The sequence below is a fragment of the Physeter macrocephalus genome, chromosome 18 (assembly GCF_002837175.3).
Source record: "Physeter macrocephalus isolate SW-GA chromosome 18, ASM283717v5, whole genome shotgun sequence".
NCBI classification, from domain to species: Eukaryota; Metazoa; Chordata; class Mammalia; order Artiodactyla; family Physeteridae; genus Physeter; species Physeter macrocephalus.
The window spans coordinates 66,231,271-66,258,380 of NC_041231.1; the positions used below are offsets into that span (position 1 = coordinate 66,231,271).

The following is a 27,110-nucleotide window of genomic DNA, read 5'->3' on the forward strand; positions in this document are numbered from 1 at the left end:
AAACGTTAGCTGAATTTCTCTCTTCTCTCACTAAGTACACATCATATTAAATAAGATTATATGCATTTAGCATAATGTCTCATAAATGTTAGTATAATTTTATAATAATTATTATTACTACTGATTCTGAACATTCTAAGGCTTTGAGGCTAAGTTTCATAAATTCATCAGGATTCCATGATTGAATATGGAGTGTCCTGTGTGATTTGAGTAAGAAGAAAGGAGACCCCGTAGCATCTAACTTCTGCTCCATCATTAAGACAGTTAACACACAAACTCTGCTTTATTCTTCTGATGTTGCTCTTGGTTGACATATTCTTTTGGCATCTCTTGCTTGAAGGTATCAGGTCATGAATATTAATAAGCTTTATTAACACCTTACTCTCTCTATATGCATTCAGTTTCTCTTTCAAATGGGTTCCTCGACCATTTCCATGACCATCGTCTGCTCTCTTTCACTGAATGATTCTTTCCATGACTATTTTCAGCTTTAGCTGGTGTACTTCAAAAGCAAAAAAGAAGGAAACTAGTTTAACTGGAAATGTGTGAAATGTATCTTAGCTTTGGGATTACTTTTGTTTTCACGTTAAGAGCAATGTAGAATAAACTAGTGATGTTCATATGCTTTCAGGATTATGCTTGTTTGCCCTTGTGAACCTGCATCTAGGGGTGAGAAAAGCAAAACAGAATTTCAAGTGTATTTTCTGCTTCCACACAAGAGCCATTCTTGGTGTACTTAAGTGTGATTGTAGCAATAAAGCTTGCATTTTGCAGAGTCTAAATATTCTGTACTGTGATCGACACATTAGGATTACTGAAAATGTTTCCTGGTGTTAGATATTCCAGATCACTCTGTGGTTTCTTCATAAAGGAAAGATGTCCAAAGGTAAAGTGAGAAACAGTAGAATTTTGGAATTAGAATAAACACCGAGGCAGAGGATAAAGATAAACGTTCAAAAAGAAATTCTGTAGCCTCTTGGGAACATTTCCGAAGAGGTGCTGATGTGGTCAGAACTGGATTTGAATCCATGCTTCAAGGATCACAGTAAACATGAACTTGAATAAGTTATTTTTCTCTACCTCAATGACGTATTTTATTTTAATTGGATGCATTTCACATATAAGTAAATATAAAGCCAATTATTATTAAAACTAATAGGAAGCACAAAACTCCTTATTTAAGTCAAAGTATTTAGGCGAATGTTGCCAGAAGATGAGCTAAACACAGCTTGTGAATAAATTTCTGGTTTAGTTTGCTTGGCAGTTTTTAATTGTCCTTCCTGGGGAGGTGGTGTCCTGGGAATTTAGGGGGCTGTAGTGTGATGAGGCCAGGTATGACCCACTCAGCTGAAATGCATGAGGGCGTGTGGGCTGTGTTGTAGTCTCAGTTTCTGGTCTCAGCGTCATCAACGGCCAACTCGGAGGAATACAACCAAAAAGGAAAAACAAAATACTTCTATGGGAAAAGTGAGTATCTCAGATGACCCAGACAGCAGGACTTTGAGGAGAGAGCAGGAACTTCATAAATACATGTAAGAAAAGCTACTTCTGGGTCCAAGTCTGGCTCAGGTTCACCTAGACTTTGTCAGAGTCAAAGGATGGTGCGAACGGGAAATGAGATCTTGTGATGTTAGCCTTAAGGTATCTTTCTGTGGAGTCGCATGGATCCAATACGGACTGTTTGCCTCTCTGTCCAGAGTACAGCTGTCATCCTGGGATCTCCCTTCATCATCATTCTGTGAATTATCTTTGTTTCTCCTGTGTCAAACCTCCTCTTTCCTGTAGCTTATGCCTTCATCTTCTTCCTGGCTGGTATGTTTTTTGCTTTTGTTTGTTTGTTTGCTTTTTGACTTTTTACTTGTGAAGCATTTATTCATTTATTTTTATTTCTTGCTTTTTACAGTAGGTCCTTGTTGATGATCTATTTTAAATAATGCAGTGTGTACATGTCAATCCCAAACTCGCAATGTATCCCTTCCCACCACCCTTCCCCCCTGGTAACCATAAGTTCATTCTCTAAGTCTGTAAGTCTGCTTCTGATTTGTAAATAAGTTCATTTGTATCATTTGTTTTTTTTTAGATTCCTCATATAAGCGATATCATATGATATTTGTCTTTCTTTGTCTGACTTACTTAGTATGGTGTTTTGATGGAGCAAATTCTTCAGGAAATTCCAAAGAAATATTTTTTGGGGATCAAATTTTGGACACCTTGCAATGTCTGAAAGTATCCTTATTATACCTTCATATTTGATGGATAATTGAGTCAAATATGGAATTCTAGGGCAGAAATAACTTTTCATCATGATTTTGAAGGCATGGTCCCCTTGTCTTATAGATGGCAGTGTTGTTTTTGAGAAGTCTAAATCCATTTTGATTCCTGATCCCTATGTATGTAGCTTGTATTTTGTGTCCAGAAATGTGTAGAAACTTCCCTTTGTCTACAAAGCAGACATTTTCAATCCTGAGACTTTTGCACTTGGGTCAGTGAACTGAATTATTTCTTTGATGATTTCTTCATTGTTTCCTGATCTCTCTTTATGGAACCACTATTATTAGGGCTAATTCTGAACTAATGCTTTTTTTTCTTTCTTTTTTTTTTTGTTCTGTCTTCCTCTCCTATTTTCCATTCCTTTGACTAATTGCTGTCCTTTTTGAAAATTTCTTCAACTTAATCTTTCAAACTGAGATTGATTTTCAACTTCATATCCAAGAGATGTTTTAGCATTGAATATTTGTCTTTTACAGCATCTTGTTGTTTCACAGGTGCAAAAGCTTCTCTTGACTCTCAAAAGATATTATGGTAGTTTTTAGTAATTTTTTTTTCCTTTTTATGAAATACCTACAACTTCCTTTTTAAAAAAATCTACTCTTATCTCTATATTTAAAGGGAGAGAATTTTCTCAGCTATTAGTGATCTTTGCTTGTCAGCTCTTATTTAATTGCAAGAGATTAAGAAGCTCATTAGAAGCTCTTAGCATATGGGTAGAACTTGATATTATTTTTTATCTAAGATATTCTTGCTTTGCCATTTTGTGGAGACTTATTCTTTCTGCTGGGAATGGTCAGATTTCAATGAGAAGACCCTTTCATTCTCTTATCTGGAAGGCACAGGCCTGGGTGTCAACATTCCAGAAATCGAGTGGGGAAAGAAGCCCAGAACTCAGTATTTAGTATGCATGGGTTGGTCTAGTTCCTCTGTTTCCAGAATACTACATTCTCAACTGTGCTGGTGATGCCAGTTTTCCAGAAAACTTCCAAATTTCTGCTCATGTGGCCAGAGCACTCATTAGCACAGATGTGGAGGGTGATCTACGAATCTCCACCAGCTACTTAAACATCTAATACTCAAACATTCTTATTTTAACCCCACACTCATACCTGCTCTTCATACTCACTTCTGATACTAGGTCTTACCAGTTCCTGCCCATTTGGAGGAATATGTGGTTTAAATGAGGTTGGTATTCAGCTTTTCCCATTGCTGAATTTGGCTCTTTATGTAACAGTACATATGGGTTCGTTGGATGGATTATGAAGTAATATTGAGAACAAGTCCAACTATTAGCAATAAAACCATCAGAAAACAGGCCATCTGATAATTAATATAAAATTGGATTGGAGACTCAGGAAGTTATTAAATTTGAATCTAAAATGAGATCGTCTGAGCTGGATCTCAGAAGACTTATTGTTCTTTCCAGGTGTGCATCTTAAGAATCTTGGAGGATTTGTATAGTTTGAACTCAAAACCAGATACTGCTCAATGATTCTTCTCAGAATTTTGCTCTGAGTTTTGTGGTTAGCCTGAAATCCCAATACAAAGGAAAAACCCAGGAGTGTGAAACCAGATCAACAAAAATATGAGACTGTTCACATGAAAACTCTGTGACCTGAGACCACTAAGGGTCCCTTGACTCTACAATGCGGTCTCATTCCATAAATGTGGGAAGGTCATGTGATTTCTTTATTGATTCTGGCACTTGTTGCATCTTTATTAAATCTAGCACATGTTCTTAAGTAGGTCTCCAATTATAGAAAACCTTTTTTAATGCAACGTATTGACTAATCTAACTCACAGTTTTAATAATGTGCTGTAATGAAATGTTAAACATGTCATGTATTATGCATTCCAGTTTCTATCTGTAAACACTCAGGCGGATGAAATGAACTTTCACTTTCAAGGATGATGTTAGAAAAACATACCAAATAAAAGCAGTTCTAATACATTTTTTCTAACAAAAAAGAAATTAACAAAAACAAAGCATAGTTCTGAAAGGAGCAACTATTTTCAATATTTTGGGAAGAACATTAATAATATTATGAACATGGTATCAAAGACTTATATTACATATACATATTGTAGAGGAATGAAATTCATGTTTTCATGTAAATAGAGAAAAATTAATGAGAATATATAAATTATTATAATCAAAAATGCATAAATATTATCATCTACAATTTATTCTGCAAATCATTCTAAATACAATTCTATTGATAACCATAAAATAGACCAATGTTAATCTTTCTATTACCTTTTTCTCCTTCCCCAAGAATAATATGTCCATTGAAGAATCAGAGATTCTATTAGTCCAGCATATGTCTTTAAGTACCAGCATAGCTAGTGGAAACAAAATAAATATAAGACATTAACATTCTAAGTTATCATTAGTTATTTGAATTCCTTTCAAAGAAGAAAGGGAAAAAGAAATATATCATTAGGAAGAATACTATTTCAAAACATGGGCAAGACTCATCCAAGAATAAATGGTTGAATTGTAAATCAACTAGACTTCAACTGAAAAAAAAAGAATAAATGGTGGAGGGGTTTTTGCTTAAGCTGGATTAATGGGGTCTGCGTTTACTCTCCCTCCTGAAACAAACAAGAGAACAAACAAAAAGAACCAGAATCAGACATATATGCCTATATTTTTATATTATTCATTTCCCATGTATATTGACCACCTACTGTGTGCCAGAGACTGAGGTAGGAGCCGAGTGTACAGTAATGAGCCAAGCAAAGCTGTTGTTGTCAAGCTTGAAATCTGGTGCTGGAGGCAGACAGCTATACGCACATTGTAGGAAGCAAACATGGGCCACCAGTGGCCACATGTGGTCCTTGCCTAAGCAGAACAGATAAATCAGGTACCTTTATATTAGGTATAGAGTATATAGGTAATACATCCATATACACCATTTTATTCCTTTTCCTAAAACATGTAAAACCATGTAAATGTGTCTCTAATAACTTGATCCGGTTTTAAGTACCAAACTTCCTGTACCAAACTTCACTGATGCAACCCATCAGGCAGAAAAAATGTAGAGTTTGCTTTTGTTTCAAAATGATGGATTGAACCACAGATTGAACTTGAGTGAACTCTATGAAAGTTAACATGCTGATTTAAAACTTAAAGGAGCTCATGTGAGAAAGACATTTATTTGTTTGTTCAGCTACAGAAATTCTCATATCCTTTCTACTGTGCAAACTGTCTTAAACTTCCTTCATTTTCCCCCATAGAGAAATTCTGTACACATTTAATGTCAAGTTTTCTAGCTTTCCTCTTTTCCATTAAGTATAATTATTCTTTTTTCTGGACAAGATGTTTCTGAAATTCTCCAAAATGAGCATAGAGTACACTAAGAATGTGATATGAAAACAATCTTTTTTTTTACTACGTAAATAAAAACATGCAAACCCTAACTATTGATACACTTAGGGTGAGTGGTTTCACTTTGACATCACGTGTATCACGGCACTGAGATATCTCTAAATTATAACCAAAGCAAGTGAGAACAGATTTCAGGCTCAGGGAAGAGCTATTAAGGGGATAATAGACTTTTGATGTCTGCCTTTTCACAGTAGCACAATGGCTAATTCCTGTGACCCCTGAACTTTTAGTGTCTCCTAACCAAGTATTGGCATTAATCTACTGCTCCTCTGTCACCTATCACATTTGGGAGTCCCAGTCTCTGTTTCCAATTATCAGTCATTAGAGAAGGCCGTGAGCAATTTCAGAAGAAAACTCACAAAACCTTTGACCTGTTTTTGTGAGATAAATGCAAGTATTCATTGTAGATAAACTATCATTTCATTGTACCCAAGTATAAAGGAAGGTTCTTTGCTATATATCACTTACTGTAACCTCTATCACCTTCAGGTGGTTAAAAATGGACTGTTTTATTTTACTGATGGAGCAGGAGGATTGACAAAGTCATTCAGTGAAATCTGGTGAGATTGGAATGGTTGACCTCTAGCTGCCAGGCAATCTACAAACCCCACAGATTTTTCCACTAAAGAAAACATGAGATAAATATTTACCAAAAGGTGATTATCAGATAGTTGAGCTTTTACATTGACTTCTTGTAGGTAAACACAAACTTTCTCAAATATTTATACATAGTGTAACTGAAATCCATTATTTACATACTAAGCATATCCACTCATCATTAAGTAATCATTTTTTATTGCACAAAATGAATTAATCAGGTACCATCCTCTGTGATTATTAATTCTAAACTGACTTTTGAAGTTTAACATTAATATCCAATCGACAAAAGATGAATATTTGCTTTAAATTCCAATTAATTATTTCCTGTATAAAATGCCTCTAAACAAACAAAATAACATATATGTCAGGATGTATTGTTGTCTTCAGGGATAAAAATAAGTGACTTTCAGACTCCTTTAAAGAGGAAGTATGTCAGAACCAGCTAATCTGATTGGACTGGTGAGTAATATATGAATGTCAAAAATGTGTTCTCTACCTTGTAGATGTGAAATATCTAAACAAGGTATCAAGTAAATACAATTATTTTCTAACTACCCACTCTTGTAAAAATCTAGACTGATTTTTTTTTTTTTTTTGTGGTACGCGGGCCTCTCACTGTTGTGGCCTCTCCCGTTGCGGAGCACAGGCTCCGGACACGCAGGCCCAGCCGCCATGGCTCACGGGCCCAGCCGCTCCGCGGCATGTGGGATCCTCCCAGACCGGGGCACGAACCGGCGTCCCCTACATCGGCAGGCGGACTCGCAACCACTGCGCCACCAGGGAGGCCCTAGACTGATGTTTTTAACGTTACTATAACACTATGTAAAAATTATATAGCTATAACTAAACAAATAACACAATTAAAAACTATAACACTATAACAAAATTATATAGCAAAATTTAAAAACCAAAAAATTTTGCCTTTTTAATTTTGTTATAACAAAATTAAAACACTATAACAAAATTTAAAAATGGTAATAGTCATCACCTTTATTAATATATCTATATACCAGATAAAGAAATTGACATTTTGATCATCAGCATGGCTACGTTTTAAGCCAGGTAGCAATTTTTTAAAATTAAACTTTTATTGACTATTTACTGTATTAAAAGTCCTGTTCCTTGTATATGTAGAAATACAAAGGTAAGAGACAAAACAAAACGAAAAATCATGGATATTCCTCTGAAGTATCTTACTCTATGGGATTAATCTAAGGTGACATAATAATTACAGTGCAAATAGAAAGTAATTCACACAATAGCTATTGCTTTTGGAGAACTTGCTGTGTTCCAGCCACTATGCTATGGTCCTCTCTCTCAAATATTATTTAACCTCTACAGCACACTGTGGAGAAGGTCTTTCATGATTGACCTCCATTTTAAAGATGGATAAATAAAGGCTCAGGGATGTTGAGTATCTTTTCTAATATTACACTCTTTTAACAGGTTAGGGAACTAAGATTGAATTCAAACTCTTCTCACCTCAAATCCAACTCTTCACTGTGGTCCCATCATGACAGCTCTGTATTCAAAAGGGAGGAAGAGAACAAGTGCTCTGTGGCTCCCAGCAGGAGAAATTAATGCGGGTGAGAATTTTCAAAGTAGTCTTTGTAGAATTCAAACTGGAGATTTTAAGTAGAATTGAGATTTCAACCTCTGACGTGTGGGAAACATCTTAAGTTAGAGGATCTTAGGTCTAGGGTCCAGGTCCACCCTAGACCCAACATGTGCAATGACAATGAACTATTTATTATTCGCTCCTTTGGCCCTAAGCTTTCACATCTCTTTCCATCTATATGAACTCCTTTCTCTCCCTGGTGATAATCCTTTAAGACCAAATTCAAAATGACCTCCACCCTTGAAGGCTGCTGCACAGCTTGCTCCTCCTTTCTTTCTTATTCTGCCCCCACACATGTCCCTCCCAAACCCCAACATGATTGTGTCACAATGGTACTTTTCTACATCTGTCCTTCTCATCCTGAGCTCCTATCTCTTTGCTTCTCAAATCTCCTTAACTATTAGGTTTTGGCCCAGAGCAGTTATTCAATTAATATTTGGGGCTTGAATAAAGTTAGAGGGATCACAGTGGCTATTTTTAGGATAATCAAGATGAGTATATATGGAAGGTGAGAAAGAGAAAAGCAGCCCCCTGACAGCCATGATTGGGACTGGATCAAATAAGGGAGAAAAAATAAAAAATTGAAATATATTAATTTAAAGAAATCAATAATTACTTTATCGCTATTATTGTTTATTTATTATTGAACATATCAGTTTTCATACCAATGCTTGACATGTATCATTATTATTATTATTGTATTCTAATAACCCCTGAGGGCTGAGTGCTGGGACCATCCAGTCTGAGGAGGGAGGGGAGACCTTGAGACCATCTTCCTCCCTGTTCCAAAGCTGTCTTACACAAGACTTAATTCTTTTTCTTTAAAATTTTATTGAAGTATAGTTGATTTACAATGTTGTGTTTAATTTCTGCTGTACAGCAAAAGTGACTCAGTTATACATATATATATTCTTTTTCATATTATTTTCCATTATGGTTTATCACAGGATATTGAATATAATTTCCTGTGCTATACAGTAGGATCTTGTAGGACCTTGTTATGCATCCATTCTATATATAATAGTTTGCATCTACTAATTCCAAACTCCCAATCCTTCCCTCCTCCAGCCTCCTCCCCCTTGGCAACCACAAGTTTGTTCTATTTCAGACTTAATTCTTTGTGTCCCTAAATAACTCATGTTTTTTAAATCAAAATAATATATAACTATTGGATCATTAATTCAATTTTGTAAATTTCAAAATTATGTGCTGTGTATTTAATTGATTCAGGAAATCTATTTGTTTAGCTATCATGGGACAACATTTAAATTATTTAACCATCTCACCTTTCTTTTGTAATTTTTCTTCCTTATAAAACTGTATTCATGAAGCATTTATGAATACCAGCAAGAGTATTTCAACTACAGGACATTCGAAAGTCAATTGAAATTGTTCTTTGAAACAGACCACTCGGGGACAATTTTCCCTTTTTCAAGTCACACATGGCTGTGGTATTAAGAGGCTCTTAGGGTTTCTGGAATCTGGAGTTTACCACACTCTCTGGGGTGGTTATCCTTTCAAAGAAACATGTAACATGTGCATTCACTGACCAATGAATAGACCTTTATAGGACCAAGTTTATGTTTCTCAGTGGACTAGTCAGTGAAAGATGCCTTGAGAGGTGAGACATCTTGGTAGTCACAGGATAACTTTGCTTTTTTTCTTTCACTTTAAAATGTAACACAGATAAGTAATAATTCTATGAGTAATCTCTTAATGATTTTTTGCACTCAGCAGCAAACAATGATCTGTATTCTTTCAACAGCTGGCTGCACTCCTGGGAAAACACTATCTTTGTGTTGCAGCTACTGATTCTATTTGAATCTTCCAAGTTACAGCCCTTGTGTGGGAGATTAAGACCGATTGCCCATGGATGCATCCTCTTAAGACAGCAGATAAATCACTAAATAGATAAAACTGCAATCCTCTGTTAATTAGTTCTACTCTTCAGATACTGTAGACAGCAAAATATTTAGTCAGGACATTTTTTTTTTTTTTTTTTTTTTTTTTTTTGTGGTATGCGGGCCTCCCTCTGCTGCGGCCTCTCCCGTTGCGGAGCACAGGCTCCGGACGCGCAGGCCCAGTGGCCATGGCTCACGGGCCCAGCCGCTCCGCGGCCCGTGGGATCCTCCCAGACCGGGGCGCGAACCCGGTTCCCCTGCATCGGCAGGCAGACGCGCAACCACCGCGCCACCAGGGAAGCCCCAGTCAGGACATTTCTATTCAATTTCTGCTTATGATAAAGTCATTCAGAGAGGTGTCTGTTTGGAAAAAGGAGACTGCCATCAGTCATTAACTTCTGTTAAGTTATATCTCAGCAATAAAAGGCTTCAGCGTACGTCTTGTCTTTAAACACAAGAAGCTTAATCTTTGCAGAACGTTGGCAATTTAGAGCATTTAGAATGTAGTTTGGTGCTTCTATAAAGGCGATCCTGTTTCTTTTCACTCTCAGCCCATGACTCATGGAATGCGAGTCTTCTGATTCATATTTTACCTCTTGCATGCTTTGATGTTGCCACTTTTTAAAAAAACCAAACTCTAAAAATAAATTCATTCTCTGGTTCTGTCAGTGTAGGTGACCTTTCAGTTGTTCTAGCTGGTTCATAGATGGAAATGTTTGGAAACAGAAGGAGGTACATTCCCTACCATCGTTATGATCATGTTTTGAGTGGTAAGCTGTATCAATTTGGCTGATTTTTGATGGTTTCTTTTCTGTAAGTCGGTGTGCATGTATATGCAGAAAGCAACTCTTTAATTTTTGTAGAGAGCACTGTGGGCCACTATCAGCTCAGGGAGATAAACAACCCTGTGTTGATGGACTTGTTTAATTTATGGTGATAGTCACTGGTTTACATGTAACGACCTTCAAAACAAGCATGTATCATAAATGACAGTGGGAGATGAGTGCAAGGCATCAGTGTCATGTTTTTATGGCTGGTTGGCAAAATACAGCCTGTTGATTTGGTTAGATATATAAGCAGATATGAAAATAGCCGTCTGGGCAGGTGGTTGTGTTCTCGCTCTCTCTTTTTTTTTTTTTTTTTTTTTACAATGGTGTGTTAGTTTCTGCTTTATAGCAAAGTGAATCAGCTATACATATACATGTGTTCTCTTTTTAAGTGCAGTTTTCAAAGGTGAATCAACTGATACAGGATGTGTGTTTTAAATCTGGTTATATTTGCTCCTAAACTCTCTTTTCCACTTCACATGAGAGAAATGGTGTCTATGGTATGGGATGAGGAAATGGTCTCCACCAGAGACAAGTGTTAACCTCTTGGTCTCAACCTGTTTTAACCCTTGTGTCGTTTTATGTCCTTGGACAAGTCTGGGTCTGGCTTGAGTGAGCTCACCCTTCTGCTTTTTTGTTTTGTTTTGTTTCACTTTGTTTTTCTTTGTCTTGTCTGGGAATGAGGAGATCTCTTCTACCACTAAATAGGAATGTAATCATGACTTTTATGGAGTCTGGCAGATTTTAATCTGGTAACACAGATTTTATTAGAAATTATAACAAAGATGTTTTGGAAACTCACACATGGTTTGTTGATGTAACATAGAAATGAAAAAATGAATTGAAAGGTCCAAATATTTAATACACTATGAATCAAAACCCCCCAATAGTATATATTTTAATGATTTTTTTCTACTTGTTTATTTGTTTATGTTTTAAGCTTCTCAAGCCATTTACAATTGCAATGTGTTATACATCACACTGTAATTTATGGAGAAACATAATATATTTAATATATAAAATCATCACAATATGAACAAGGCAAAGATAGCTCCTATAAAAAGCTTACATCTAAGGAATATGAAATGTGTGTGTATGTTCTCTTTCATCTGTTTTGGGAGGGTTGTTTTTAAAATATAGTTGTAGGAAAAGTTGCATGCTAATAGAGATATTATATAATGCTAATTCAGGTCGTGAATACAATCACTTGCTTATTCATAAACATTTTCTTAGATAAGAGATGGAATCAGTATTAAATAAGTGAATATGATACAACTTTTGCTAAGACAAAGATTGGAGGAAATGAGTTCTAGAAGGAGCGGAGTCCAGAATGTATGGCATCCTCTGTAGGGTAGGAGCATCTCGTAGAGAAGAATGTAAGCATTGAAATATCAACTCTCCTGAGGGATAATTAGATAAAACAAACAAAACTACATCCAGAACAAACAAACAAACACACAGGGTCGTGTTGTTGAGGGCTTTGGGAGTTGAAATCTTGACACTGGGTTGAAATCTCTTCTCTCCCAATTATAGGTTGTGGGCTCTTGAGCAAGTAATAGAAACTTATGGGCATAAGTGAGTATTAAATAAAATATATGCCCTCCCAAATGAGAGTTAAATAAATTATCATGCCCTCAGTCAATGGGGAATGCAGCAGGATGGTGCTGAGTGAAAAGACAGAACCAGCTTTTGATCTGTTCATAGTCTTTCATTCAACCAATGTTTATTAGAAGACTTCTTCGGATCAGGCATTGTATTGTGTTAGATGCCAATTGCACACTGGTGATCAAACCCTTGCTTCTCCACCTGTTCTCCACATTTTTGTGTATTGCTGATTAACATTGTTTGAATATACAGTTGAGTCTCGAACAGCATGGGTGGGACTGCGCGGGTGCACTTATATGCAGATTTTTTTCAATAAATATATTGGAAATTTTTTTGGAGACTTGCAGCAATTTGAAAAAACTCAGACATGAAGAGCATAACCTAGAAATATCAGGAAAATTTTAGAAAAGTTAGGTATGTCATGAATGCATAAAATACATGTAGATATACGTATAACATACAAAATATGTATTAATCAACTGTTTATGTTATCAGTAAGGTTATTAGTAGTTAAGTTTTTGTGGGGTCAAAGTTATATGCAGATTTTTTGACTGCACAGGGAGTCAGTTCTCCTGGACCCTATACTGTTCAAGGGTCACCGGTACTAACAACGAACTAGTCTCTAAGTAGGATGTCATTATGTAGGTGGTATGGACATTGAACAAAGATTTACAATGAGCTTTAGAAGACACACATCTGTTACCACCTAGCTGTTATCACCCAATTTCTTTTTTTTTTTTTTTTTCATAAATATATATATTTTTTTATTTTTTATTTTTTTTATCACCCAATTTCTTATTCTTAAGTCAGGGATATTAATATTTGACACCTCCCTAGGTAACTGAAATTACCTTGTGAATATTTGTGACCATCATTAGGAGTGCAAGGCTATATAAGTACTACTTTTATTCCATTACTCACTGCAACATGTCCCATGGAATTTACCAGGGCAATTATAATTCAAAGCAGTAGGATATAGGAATTTGAATCACTGGACAAATCTGCACTACAACTTTATTCTGTGTGGTGTATTTAATATAAAATTTTATTAAACTCTTTGAAAATCTGCCCCCTTAAGGGTTTAGGTTAAAGAGCCTGGATTAGAAAGCTGAAATTTTATAATAACAGCTGAAATTCTAGCTTTCCACTTTATTACACTAACATCTCACAGGGGATTCCAGAACAGTAGATGACTTCACATAATATGAATTCAATACTCATCTGCATTACGCAGGTGTATGCTTTAGATTGGACGCTAACAAACTCATGTCAAAGCCCTTATGTCCAAGACTATAGTTATTTTTGTCTAAATTTCAAATATAAAATTGATTGTTAATGAAAAATTGAATAATGATTGTTATCACTTAGAATTTTGAATATTGACTTTCAGAATAGAGAATATTTATTTTTGAATGACTGATGAATGCTTAGATCATAAAGTATGGAACTCCTCAGCAGAGTCTGGGGCAGTGCCACATAGTCAAACACCAGGAACATTTCTGCAGCAAACCAGTAAGTTAAAGTGAGATAAATAGGGACTTTAAAGTCACATCAAATCAGTTAATTTCCAGTTCTTCTGCCAAATGAAGTTGAAGCCAAATTTTCAGTTTTCAGAGCTTTTTGGATTTTGGACTTGTGAATGCAAGATTTCAGATCACTTTTCCTTTTTTTTTTCTTTTTTTTAATTGAAGTATAGTTCATTTACAACGTGTTTCAAGTGTGCAGCAAAATGATTCATACATATATTAATATATATTATATATATATTCTTTTTCATTATAGGTTATTACAAAATATTGAGTATAGTTCCCTGTGCTATACAATAGGTCCTTGTTTACTTATTTTATATATAGTGGTGTGTTTCTGTTAATCCCAAACTCCTAATTTATCAGATCTTTATTAAAGCATAAATACTTAGTAAATTAGGACAAAGTAGTAGTTTCTAAGCAGAAGCAGCCTATCCTGGCATTTAAGAACCATAGCTTGGTGGCATCAAATGCTTGGATTCAAATTCTTTGGCAAGGTATTTCTTTTCTCTGCCTCCTCAGTTTCTTCATCTTCAAAATGAGGATGATATCAGAACCTACCTCATAGGTTGTTATGAAGTGTAATATGTTAATATCAATAAAATGCTTAGAACAGTTCTATTTAAATACTGTTTCATGATGTCATCTACTTTGTTTAAATTAGGATCAGAAAAGACAAGTTTACAGTGAATTAAATGTAGTTCTTTGTTGGGACTTCCCTGTTGGCGCAGTGGTTAAGAATCTGCCTGCCAATGCAGGGGACACGGGTTTGAGCCCTGCTCCGGGAAGATCTCATGTGCTGCTGAGCAACTAAGCCCGGTGCACCACAACTACTGAGCCTGTGCTCTAGAGCCTGCAAGACGAAACTACTGAGCCCGTGTGCCACAACTACTGAAGCCTGCGCACCTAGAGCCTGTGCTCCGCACTGAAGAGTAGCCTCTGCTCGCCACAACTAGAGAAAGTCTGCATGCAGCAACAAGGACCCAATGCAACCAAAAATAAATTAATAAAATTGATTCTTTAAAAAAAAATGTAGTTTTCCTGTAAACAAGAGTTGTGGCTAGTTTTAATATTCATACGTACACTCTAGTTATTAGAAATCCAGTTTGTAGGTATTTTCTGCCCTTACGCTTTGGAGATGGAGACCCGTTCATAGCAGTCTACACTACTGCCAGTTGGAGCTCAGACAGAAAAGAGGTTTAAATTATGGATCAAAATAGGATCTTAAAAATGCAGTCATCCCCCTTATTTAGGGAAAGTTAATTAATGATCTCTCCAGGGGAAAGGACCTCTCTTAGGACCAAGATAATGATACTTAAATAAAACAAAACCTCATGAGTCATGGGAGGTGGTGTTGGTGTAGCCAGGCAGCCTGAGAGCACCTGTTCTCACCAAGTCCATGGGAGGAAAATGCCTCCAGGTGTAGCTTACATTTTTCCTCTTTGCTGGTGTAGATGTCTGAGATGGAGGTGGGGCTGAGCTCCTAGCTCTCTTAAACCATCTCCTACTCCTCTGGAGAAAATAAACCAGAGATTATTTTGGAGGATGAAGGCAAGGAATTGTGGGTTCCTTTGTCATGAACTTCCTCTCAGACATGGAGCCCTGTCTGGCACTAGAATTTAGGAGTCCAGCAGCCTGGGTTCCCAAAAATCACTCCTCGATGATCATGCTTGCCTTCTCTCTTCCTTAATCTTGACCCTTCCTCTAGTTAAGGATCCCAAGTTTCATATATTTTTAGCAGTGTTGGTATCATTTCAATTAACTTCCTAAAGATATTTTTTGTGTCTTAATCCAATTTTTGAACATTGTGAATTGTTTATATAACATACATCTTTTATCTTCTTGTAACAACATTTCAGCAATGAAATGTCACTGGATATATTTTAAAAAATTATTGTAGGTTTGTGAGACACTTGGAACACAATGCTTTACAGTGAATTATTTTTTTTGTAATCTGTCCTATATTATCTGAGGTAACTGAGATTTTGAGAAACCTACCAGCACTGAGAAACTTAATTCCATCAAATGATATTGCATTACTAAAAATGAGCCCTTTTAATAGGTGGTTCCTTAAGAAAGATTTTGGTACCCAGCAAGAGACAGGCTGTGACCTGGGACCTGGGACCCTTTGCTGCAGTGCTTGCACCTGGACAAACATCTCTCCTTAAGCAATAAAATACAAATAAACTATAAGGGACTAAATATAGCTGCGTTCATGAGTAGTTGGGGCAAATTATGGACAACAAGATACAAAAAGGCAAAAAACCCAATTGCCACTTCTGAAGAGCCTGGAGCAAAAACAGGGTGTCAGGAGCAAAAGCAGGGTACTGTGCATGCCCCCTGCACACAGCACCACGTAAGGGGTGGGCAAGCCACCCCTCTAGCCCAACTCCTGGACACACCCCTACCCTCACCCCATATAAGGAACCAGCTCACCCCAACTTGGGAGCAAGCAAGGGAACCTGTTACTTGTTTTTGCTCCCCCCTGCTATAGCAGGGCCCCCAGTAAAGCCTTGTCTGCATTTCTTGTCTGGCCTCTTATCAATTTCTATTGATTAGGAAAGGCCAAGAACACTGGTCAGTAGCAAGCATAGACTGTATCCAATAATACATCATTTTACAAAGCTGGATTATGTAATGATATGCCTGACACTGTCCTGAATCCCTCAGCACTCCTTAATATTCCCAAGAGGAAAAATTCTCTGACCTCATTTGCTAGGAAGGTTGCTGAAGGCGGAAATATGTTCCTCTCTCAAATTTGCATAAGAGCAGAGATCTTTGGGAGACTGGATGCTGCACCATGGGTTGGGGAGGTTGCACTCAATAATCTATAAGAACTAATGAAAGTGCATTAAAAAAGGTAGAGCTTTGCATTTGCTAAAAGGAGGAAAAACGTCTTGCTAAAAGGAGGAAAAACATCTCCCAGGAAGACACTTTAGAAACAATCTTTCTTGTGAAAATGCATTTGTTTTGTTTCCTTGACCTCTAAAATTTCATAAACACAGCCCCACTGTGCCAGCAGCTCCTCGGGCCTCCTTCCGACTTTCCTCCCTCGACTGTGCTAAATCTCACCATTGACTTCACCTGGAACTCTCGAGCTTTCTATCACAGAGTGCTAATTCCTGTATGAACCCTTCTCTGTTCTGGTACTTGATACACACTAGTAATATCTTTACAACCTTCACTTTTAAAAACATTTTTGGATAACCTTTCCATTTAGGAGCCAGGAATTTGTATAAAACCACAGAGGTTATATTGCTTTTGAACTAAAGGCTGTTGGTTTGTGGAATTTCCTTTAACTGGAATCACATATGAGTCTGTGGTTTTATGTTTTCCCAGTTTTATAACATCTGCTTGTTTGTTTTCAAAGTGAAAGAATTTACCATTAATTTCCATACTTTATAAAGGCCTAACTTTTTACTTCCTTTTTTTTTTTTTTTTTTTTTTCAGTTGAAAGAGACAAGGATTTTTCTCACCAGCGAAGGCATTACAAAGAGTTCCGGTTTGATCTTACTCAGATTCCTCATGGAGAAGCAGTGACAGCAGCAGAATTCAGGATATATAAGGACCGGAGCAACAGTCGATTTGAAAATGAAACAATTAAGATTAGCATATATCAGATCATCAAGGAATACACAAATAGGTATCAAATTTATATCTGACTTATTATCCTAGCAAATAAATGTTACATTGTAGTAAAATCCATTGATAACCCACGTGGTCTATCAAATCATGCTTCTTTGAGTGTAATGGCATCAAGGCAGGTATAGACACGTGAAAGATACATGTAACTGATCTGAAACGTGTCTTGTACATTTCACAGCTTTTTCCTACTCCTTACACCAATCTGTGTGCTAGGCGGTCTCATGCTCCCCTGTATGTGATTTTCAGGCCCTTCACCTCATTTTGTAAATGAGAAAACTTTCATTTTATTCTGCACATATGAAATTTATAATTAAGATGATTTAAATTACTTGTTGTTTTATAAATTGGAGAAGAGTGGCTTTATTTTTCCCTGGCATAGTGTAAACTGTGTGTAGTGTTATGTGGATTTTTATGGAAGACATTGTATTTGCAATAGATTCTGACAGTTAACCTGTATGTCTACTGTCTATAAAATGCTTAATTCAAAATGGTACAAAAAGGGACAGAGAATCTGAAATACTAAATGTATGAAAACCTCAGCTGATAATTACTGCAAATGAGCCATCACATATAAGAATTAGAAAGGGACTTTAGTGGTGTTTTCAGACCAGTGCAGAAATTGCTTGGGTAACACCTTTTACAAATGATTAGCACTTTTGTTGGACAGCTCTTACATTTTTAAAGAAAATTCTTATTGGAATATTATACTGAGGTGAAATTTGTCTTCCATTCATTAAATCTAGATTTTCCCTTTGAGGAAATACTATGTCCTTATTTGATGAGATAAATATTTAAAGACAGCTGTCATGAGCTCACTAAGGCCTCTTTCTCTCCTTACTGAATATTTCTAGTTCCGGACCTTTGGATTTTTCTTGGTCTTCTAGTGAGCAGGATTTCTCAATGGGTGTTCCATGGAACACTAGCCCCTCACAGTACTCAATGAAGAAAAAGAATAAAAACCTTCTGGGGTCAAAAGCATTTGAAAAGTCTACTTGTTAGACCATGTTTTAGGAGATTCACCATGCATATCAGAATAGTAAAGTCGTGCAAGGTCTTTATGGTAAAGAAACTTGTCAATCGGTTTTTCATAGTCTTCCTCAAAATTATTTGACTATGGAATCTTTTACTTTGGGTCTGTAATACTTAATATCCTATGAAACACTGGTTTAGCCGGGCACACCTTAATAAATACTCATCTCTGTACACTGTTATTTTAAAAAAATTTTTTTTATTTTTATTTTTTTGTGGTACGCGGGCCTCTCACTGATGTGGCCTCTCCCGTTGCGGAGCACAGGCTCCGGACGCGCAGGCGCAGCGGCCATGGCTCACGGGCCCAGCCGCTCCGCGGCATGTGGGATCTTCCCGGACCGGGGCACGAACCTGTGTCCCCTGCATCGGCAGGCGGATTCTCAACCACTGCGCCACCAGGGAAGCCCTGTACACTGTTATTTTAAGAGCACTAATTTCAAGGCAGAAAGATCTCTGTTCTTTTCTCAGCTCTAACATGTACTAGCTATTTGTGGGTGAATTTTTTGTTTTTTGTTTTAAATTTCAATTCTGTGGTTCCATTTATAAAATGAGGATACTAATTTTTTTCTCACAGGGACAGGGCCTGGCATACTACATTATTCTTTTAAATACTAAATAATGGGGGTGTCTTTTAAAATTGAATGACTAGAATTGAAAAGAATGCTCCAAATATTGCCATATATTATATTGCCATAGCTAACAAATATTTTATTTATAATTCTCCTTTTCTGCATCTGTTTCCACACTTGGGCTGGTGAGCTCCTTAAAGAAGGGATAGTGTCTTAAGTGATTTTTTTTTTTTTTTTAGCCTCAGCACTATGAATTTGTTTGATACAGTTTTGAAATTATCATTACCCATGAATGGGATACTTCTTCCATGAACATATCCTAAAATACTTGAATTATCTTACCTTTTGACCATTCACAGTATATTTTTATGAAAGTTGAATTTGTACTTTGTTATTTGACATACCAAGTATTTTTTACAGGAACTGTTTGTACACCAGGCCCCTATTTATTTTTTAATTGTTTGAAACTAAATATAGACATCTACACTGATCACAATTAAAGGTCCTAACTTTTATTTAGGTCCATTGTTCTATCTGCTCAGGATATTTTTGAATGTCATCCATTGAACTAGCTACCTTTGAGCTTTCTTTCACTCTATTTTCTAAGTATGTTAACTATAGTTACATAATTTAAAACATAATAACAATCATGAGAATAAAGGACTAATAGAAGAGTCCATTGCTAATAATATATAGATTTACTTATGAATGAACCCATACTGATTTTTATTAATAATACATTTGAAATATTTATGAGTATTGATGCTTAATCAGATCTCATAATTTTGGGAAATATCATTTCTCTCTAAAAATGGAACATTTGTCTATCTTGAAACTTTGGTATTTCTCTAATTATAACTGATGTTAAACATATTATTCTCAATGTTTCTACAACTCCATCTGCCTGCTCTTTGAGTATTGTTGGGTATAATTTGGCTAAGACTTTACTTATTTTAACATGTGTACTTAATCTACTCTAAGATCCAGAATTTCACTGATATTTTTCCTAAATCTTTGAAAATGATTTCTAAAATCTAAAGTACATGTATCTCTTTGATTGGTGTTGTCTCACTCTACCATTCCAGACTCTAGGGTGGCAGAGATTGGATAGAATTCTATTCAATTTAATGAACATTATTTTGAAATTTTTAATTCAGTAAATTCAATTCAATGTTAATTCAATTCTACCAAGTTCACATTTTTTGAACATTTACTATTAAGTATTGTTGCTGAATTATGATTTTCTCCTGTAGGGTTATACTATACCTATTGTCTTCTGTGTATTTGTTTTTGGTAATGGGTATGGAATTTTTCCCCCAATTATTTGCTTCAATGTCTGAAACATACAAATGTACACATGCATACTGTACATTTCAATTTTATGTATCATTGACCAGGTGGGAGAATCTCTCGTAAAATGCCTTCCTTATCTTTGAAAAAGGCAGTCATCCACTGACAGTGGTTCATTAATCCACAGTGTAAGAAAATGCAACCGTGTGCTGTACTATTGTCTGTAAATCTAGGATCCCCTTTTTACACTCCACTTTCTCTGCCAAAGAAAGACATTTAAGGGACAGAAGATATAGAAACAGCACATACGCCTCTTAGTGTATTTCAGGTTTCTGTGTAGGATTTCAAAGCCTATGTAGAAAATGGTAGTGTATAGTAATAAGAGCAGGGTCTTTGGAATTCCCACATGGGGAAATTGATGTACATCTTGGAGTCTCAGTTTAAAAATCTATAGACAAAAATAAAAGCAAAAATAAGTATTTCAGAACAATAAAAATATTTCAAATGATGTGGGAAAGACTGGTGGTTATCACAATGCAAAGACCGGAGTTGATACTTAATAAATATATCAGTTAACAGCTTAATAGGAGCAACTATTTTACTAGGATTTAGAGGGTTGTATACAAAGGGTAAGTAGGTGGTTCTATAATAACAGTAGCTACCATTTGCTACTGTTTATGTTAAGATAAAGTAAGCAAAATGATGCTAGGTGACTTTTCTTAATAAAAAATTAGCTGATCTTTGGGCTTCCCTGGTGGCGCAGTGGTTGAGAGTCCGCCTGCCGATGCAGGGGATACGGGTTCGTGCCCCGGTCTGGGAAGATCCCACATGCTGCGGAGTGACTGGGCCTGTGAGCCATGGCTGCTGAGGCTGTGCGTCCGGAGCCTGTGCTCCGCAACGGGAGAGGCCACAACAGTGAGAGGCCCGCGTACCTCAAAAAAAAAAAAAAAATTAGCTGATCTTTGATTCATATGAAAGGAATTGGTACATTCTTAAGTCTAGCAATGAAATGAACACCACCCAACTTATGAGCAGTTGGAGCTATCTGTGAACTTGTCCCTGAAAACCCAAGTTTTAGATAAATAGTTAAATTCTCCTTTAAAATACAGTTCAAGGGGCCTCAGACATGATCCGGGGTGCAGACGCCTGTCAAGCCCAAAAGGAGTCCTTGGCACTCTGGGCGGTGCAGGCAACGCAGATGGCCTGTCTTTGACTCTGAGGAGACCAGGCCACCCTGTGCTCCTCAGGCCACTGCCCGCCCCTTCCGGCAACTCTGGACCCCATCGCCGTGCATCAGCCAGGCGGTTCCAGGGATTTGGATGTCCGTGTCTTTCGGGGACCATTACTTCGCCTGCCACATGATTGCGGGATCTTGGTTCCCAGGCCAGAGGTCTGGCCTGAGCTCCTGTGGTGGGGGCTCTGAGTCCAAATCGCTGGACTAACAGAGAACCTCAGACCCCAGGGAATATCAATCAGAGTGAGGCCACCCAGAAGTCCTCATCTTAGCGCCAAGACTGAGCTCTATCCAACTGCCTGCAAACTCCAGTGCTGGACATCTCAGGCCAAACAACTAGTAAGACAAAAGTACAGCACCACCCATTAAAAAAAAAAAAAAATGATCGACAAAAAATATGTTACAGATGAAGGAGCAAGGTAAAAACCTACAAGACCAAATAAATGAAAACGAAATAGGTAACCTACCTGAAAAATAATTCAGAGTAATGATAGTAAAGATGCTCCAAAATCTCGGAAACCGAATGGAGAAAACACAAGAAAGAGTTAACAAGGATCTAGAAGAACTAAAGATCAAACAAACAGTGATGAACAACATAATTACTGAAATTAAAAATACTCTAGGAGGAATCAATATAGAATAACTGAGGCAGAAGAACGGATAAGTGAGCTGGAAGATAAAATGGTGGAAATAACTGCCAGGGAGCAGAGTAAAGAAAAAAGAATGAAAAGAATTGAGGACAGACTCAGAGACCTCTTGGACAATATTAAACATACCAACATTTGAATTATAGGGGTCCTAGAAGAAGAAGAGAAAAAGAAAGGGTATGAGAAAATATTTAAAGAGACTATAGTTGAAAACTTCCCTGACATGGGAAAGGAAATAGTCAATCAAGTCCAGGAAGCACAGAGAGTACCATACAGGATAAATCCAAGGAGAAACACGCCAAGACACATACTAACCAAACTATCAAAACTTAAACCCAAAGAAAAAATATTAAAAGCAGCAAGGGAAAAACAACAAATAACATACAAGGGAATCCCCATAAGGTTAACAGTTGATCTTTCAACAGAAACTCTGCAAGCCAGAAGGGAGTGGTAGGACATATTTAAAGTGATGAAAGGGAAAAACCTACAACCAAGATTACTCTACCTAGCAAGGATCTCATTCAGATTAGACAGAGAAATTAAAACCTTTACAGATAAGCAAAAGTTAAAAGAATTCAGCACCACCAAATCAGCTTTACAACAAATGCTAAAGGAAATTCTCTATGCAGGAAACACAAGAGGAGGAAAAGACCTACAAAAACAAACCCAAAACAATTAAGAAAATGGTAATAAGAACAGACATATCAATAATTACCTTAAATGTAAATGGACTAAATGCTCCATCCAAAAGACATAGACTGGCTGAATGGATACAAAAACACCCATACATATGCTGTCTACAAGAGACCCACTTCAGACTTAGGGACACATACAGACTGAAAGTGAGGAGATGGAAAAAGATATTCCATGCAATGGAAGTCAAAAGAAAGCGGGAGTAGCAATTCTCATATCAGACAAAATAGACTTTAAAATAAAGACTATTACAAGAGACAAAGAAGGACACTACATAATGATCAAGGGATCAATCCAAGAAGAAGATATAACATTTGGAAATATTTATGCACCCAAATAGGACATTCCATCCAAAAACAACAGAATACACTTTCTTCTCAAGTGCTCATGGAACATTCACCAGGATAGATCATATCTTGGGTCACAAATCAAGCCTTGGTAAATTTAAGAAAATTGAAATTGTATCAGGTATCTTTTCTGACAACACTATGAGACTAGATATCAATTATAGGAAAAAAAATTGTAAAAAATACAAACACATGGAGGCTAAAAAATACGCTACTAAATAACCAAGAGATCACTGAAGAAATCAAAGTGGAAATCAAACAATACCTACAAACAAATGACAATGAGAACATGACGACACAAAACCTATGGCATGCATCAAAAGCAGTTCTAAGAGGGAAGTTTATAGCAATACAATCCTACTTCAAGAAACAAGAAAAATCTCAAATAAACAACCTAACCTTACACCTAAAGCAATTAGAGAAAGAAGAACAAAAAACCCCCGAAAGTTAGCAGAGGGAAAGAAATCATAAAGATCAGATCAGAAATAAAAAGAAATGAAGGAATCAATAGCAAAGATCAATAAAAGTAAAAGCTGGTTCTTTGAGAAGATAAACAAAATTGATAAACTATTAGCCAGACTCATCAGGAAAAAAAGGGACAAGACTCAAATCAACAGAATTAGAAATGAAAAAGGAGAAGTAATGACTGACACTGCAGAAATACAAAGGATCATGAGAGATTAATACAAGCAGCTATATGCCAATAAAACGGACAACCTGGAAGAAATGGACACATTCTTAGAACAGTTTAACCTTCCAAGACTGAACCAGGAAGAAATAGAAAATATGAACAGACCAATCAGAAGCACTGAAATTGAAACTGTGATTAAAAATCTTCTAACAAACAAAAGCCCAGGACCAGGTGGCTTCACAGGTGAATTCTATCAAACATTTAGAGAAGAACTAACACCTATCCTTCTCAAACTCTTCCAAAATATAGCAGAGGAAGGAACACTCCCCATTTCATTCTATGAGGCCACCATCACTCTGATATCAAAACCAGACAAAGATATCACACAAAAAAGAAAACTACAGGCCAATATCTCTGATGTACATAGAGGCAAAAATCCTCAACAAAATACTAGCAAACAGAATCCAACAGCACATTAAAAGGATCACACACGATGATCAAGTGGTATCTACCCCAGGAATTCTTCAATATATGCAAGGATTCTTCAATATATGCAAATCAATCAATGTGATACACCATATTAACAAATTGAAGGATAAAAACCATATGATAATCTCGCAGATGCAAAATAAGATTTCTACAAAATTCAACACCTGTTTATGATAATAACTCTGCAGAAAGTACGCATAGAGGGAACTTACCTCAACATAATAAAGGCCATATATGACAAACCCAGAGCCAACATTGTTCTCAATGGTGAAAAACTGAAACCATTTACTCTAAGTTCAGGTAAATGACACGGGTGCCCACTCTCACCACTATTATTCAACATAGTTTTGGAAGTTTTAGCCACAGCAATCAGAGAAGAAAAAGAAATAAAAAGATACAAATTGGAAAAGAAGAAGTAAAACTGTCACTGTTTGCCAATGACATAATACTATAAATAGAGAATCTTAAAAATGCTACCAGAAAACTACTAGAGCTAATCAATGAATTTGGTAAAGTAGCAGGATACAAAATTAATGCACAGAAATCTCTTGCATTCCTATACACTAACAATGAAAAATATGAAAGTCAGTAATCAAGACAGTATGGTACCGGCACAAAAACAGAAATATAGATCAATGGAACAGGATAGAAAGCCCAAAGATAAACCCACGCACATATGGTCACCTTATCTTTGATAAAGGAGGCAAGAATATACAATGTAGAAAAGACAGCCTCTTCAATAAGTGGTGTGGGAAAACTGGACAACTACATGTAAAATAATGAAATTAGAATACTCCCTAACACCATACACAAAAATAAACTCAAAATGGATTAAAGACCTAAATGTAAGGCCAAACACTTTAAAACCCTTATAGGAAAACGTAGGCAGAACACATTATGACACAAATCATGGCAAGATCCTTTTTGACCCACCGCCTAGAGAAATGCAAGTAAAAACAAAAACAAACAAACGGAACCTAATGAAACTTAAAAGCTTTTGCACAGCAAAGGAAACCATAAACAACATGAAAAGGCAACCCTCAGAATGGGAAAAAAATATTTGCAAATGAAGCAACTGACAAAGGATTAATCTCTGAAATATACAAGCAGCTCATGCAGCTCAATATCAGACAAAAAAAAATGCAATCCAAAAGTGGGTGGAAGACCTAAATAGACATTTCTCCAAAGAAGACATACAGATTGCCAACAAACACATGAAAGGATTCTCAACATCACTAATCATTCGAGCAATGCAAATCAAAAGCACAATGAGGTATCACCTCACACCAGTCAGAATGGCCATCATCAAAAAATCTACAAACAATAAATGCTGGAGAGGGCGTGGAGAAAAGGGAACTGTCTTGCACTGTTAGTGATAATGTAAATTGATAGAGCCACCGTGGAGAACAGTGTGGAGGTTCCTTAAAAAACAAAAAATAGAACTACCATACGACCCAGCAATTCCACTACTGGGCATATACCCAGTAGTTGGTATACCCAGTAGTGGAAAACCGTAATTCAGAAAGAGACATGTACCAGAATGTTCACTGCAGCACTATTTACAATAGCCAGGACATGGAATCAACCTAAGTGTCCAACGACCAATGAATGGATAAAGAAGATGGGGCACGTATATATAATGGATTATTACTCAGCCATACAAAGAAACGAAATTGAGTTATTTGTAGTGAGGTGGATGGACCTAGAGTCTGTCATACAAAGTGAAGTAAGTCAGAAAGAGAAAAAACAAATATAGTATGCTAACACATATATATGGAATCTAAAAAAAAAAAAAAGTTTCTGATGAACCTAGGGGCAGGACAGGAATGAAGACGTAGATGTAGAGAATGTACTTTAGGACACAGTGAGGGGGAAGTGTAAGCTGGTACAAAGTGAGAGAGTAGCATTCATATATATACACTACCAAATTTAAAATAGATAGCTAGCAGGAAGCACCTACATAGCACAGGGAGATCAGCTCAGTGCTTTGTGACCACTTAGAGCAGTGGGATAAGGAGGGTGTGAGGGAGACACAAGAGGGAGGGTATCTGGGGATATATGTATGCACATAGCTGATTGACTTTGTTATACAGCAGAAAGTAACAGAACACTGTAAAGCAATTATACTCTAATAAAGATGTTAAAAAAAATACAGTTCAAGAGGATGGGAAACTGCTTATCTATGAATTTATTTTACAGACGTATCAGAGATGTAGAAAATTAGAAAAGGATCCACATATAAATGTTTTTCACAATATTGGTTACCATATCATAGACTGAGAACATTTTAATTTAATACAGAAGAGAAAAAGTTGCACTTTGTTTCATGGAAAATGGAAATGCTATACTTCATAGAGCAAGTAGAAATTGTATTTTAAAAATATATTAGTAACACTGGAAAGTGCTCAGGCTGTAATGTTAATTGAACAAAACAGGAAACAAACTTTATTTACACATAATACACATAATTATGTTAGGATGAATTCATGTGGAAAACAGATTGGAAGGAAGCAGCAAGTGTTCATTGAAAGCTTGCAGGTAATTTTAAATTTTAATTTTCCCTCTTTTCTGTACTTTCTAAATTTTTAAAGTGAAAATTACTTTTGTAATCAAAACAAGCATAAGCATAGTTGAGCAAGTGAAGATAATGAAACAACAGTATGTTACATGTTTCTTTGCCAAATAACCATCTAAACATTTCCAGGTAGAGAGGGGCAAAAATCAAAACTAAACTGAACAAAATAAAAGATTAAAAAAATAAGTTGCTCTTATTTTTTTCTTAAGCTACAAGAGGCAT

At 36.3% G+C, this 27,110-nt stretch overlaps 1 protein-coding gene across 2 annotated transcripts in view; it reads left to right on the forward strand.

The window, feature by feature from the left end:
* The window catches only part of BMP5 (bone morphogenetic protein 5), a 119,946-nt gene that overhangs the window by 39,594 nt on the left and 53,242 nt on the right, over positions 1–27,110 (forward strand). For both annotated transcript variants that reach the window (XM_007108043.2, XM_024121976.2), the window contains exon 2: positions 17,190–17,382. In XM_007108043.2, coding sequence (XP_007108105.1) covers positions 17,190–17,382 — 193 coding nt within the window. The remainder of the gene's footprint in view (positions 1–17,189; positions 17,383–27,110) is intronic.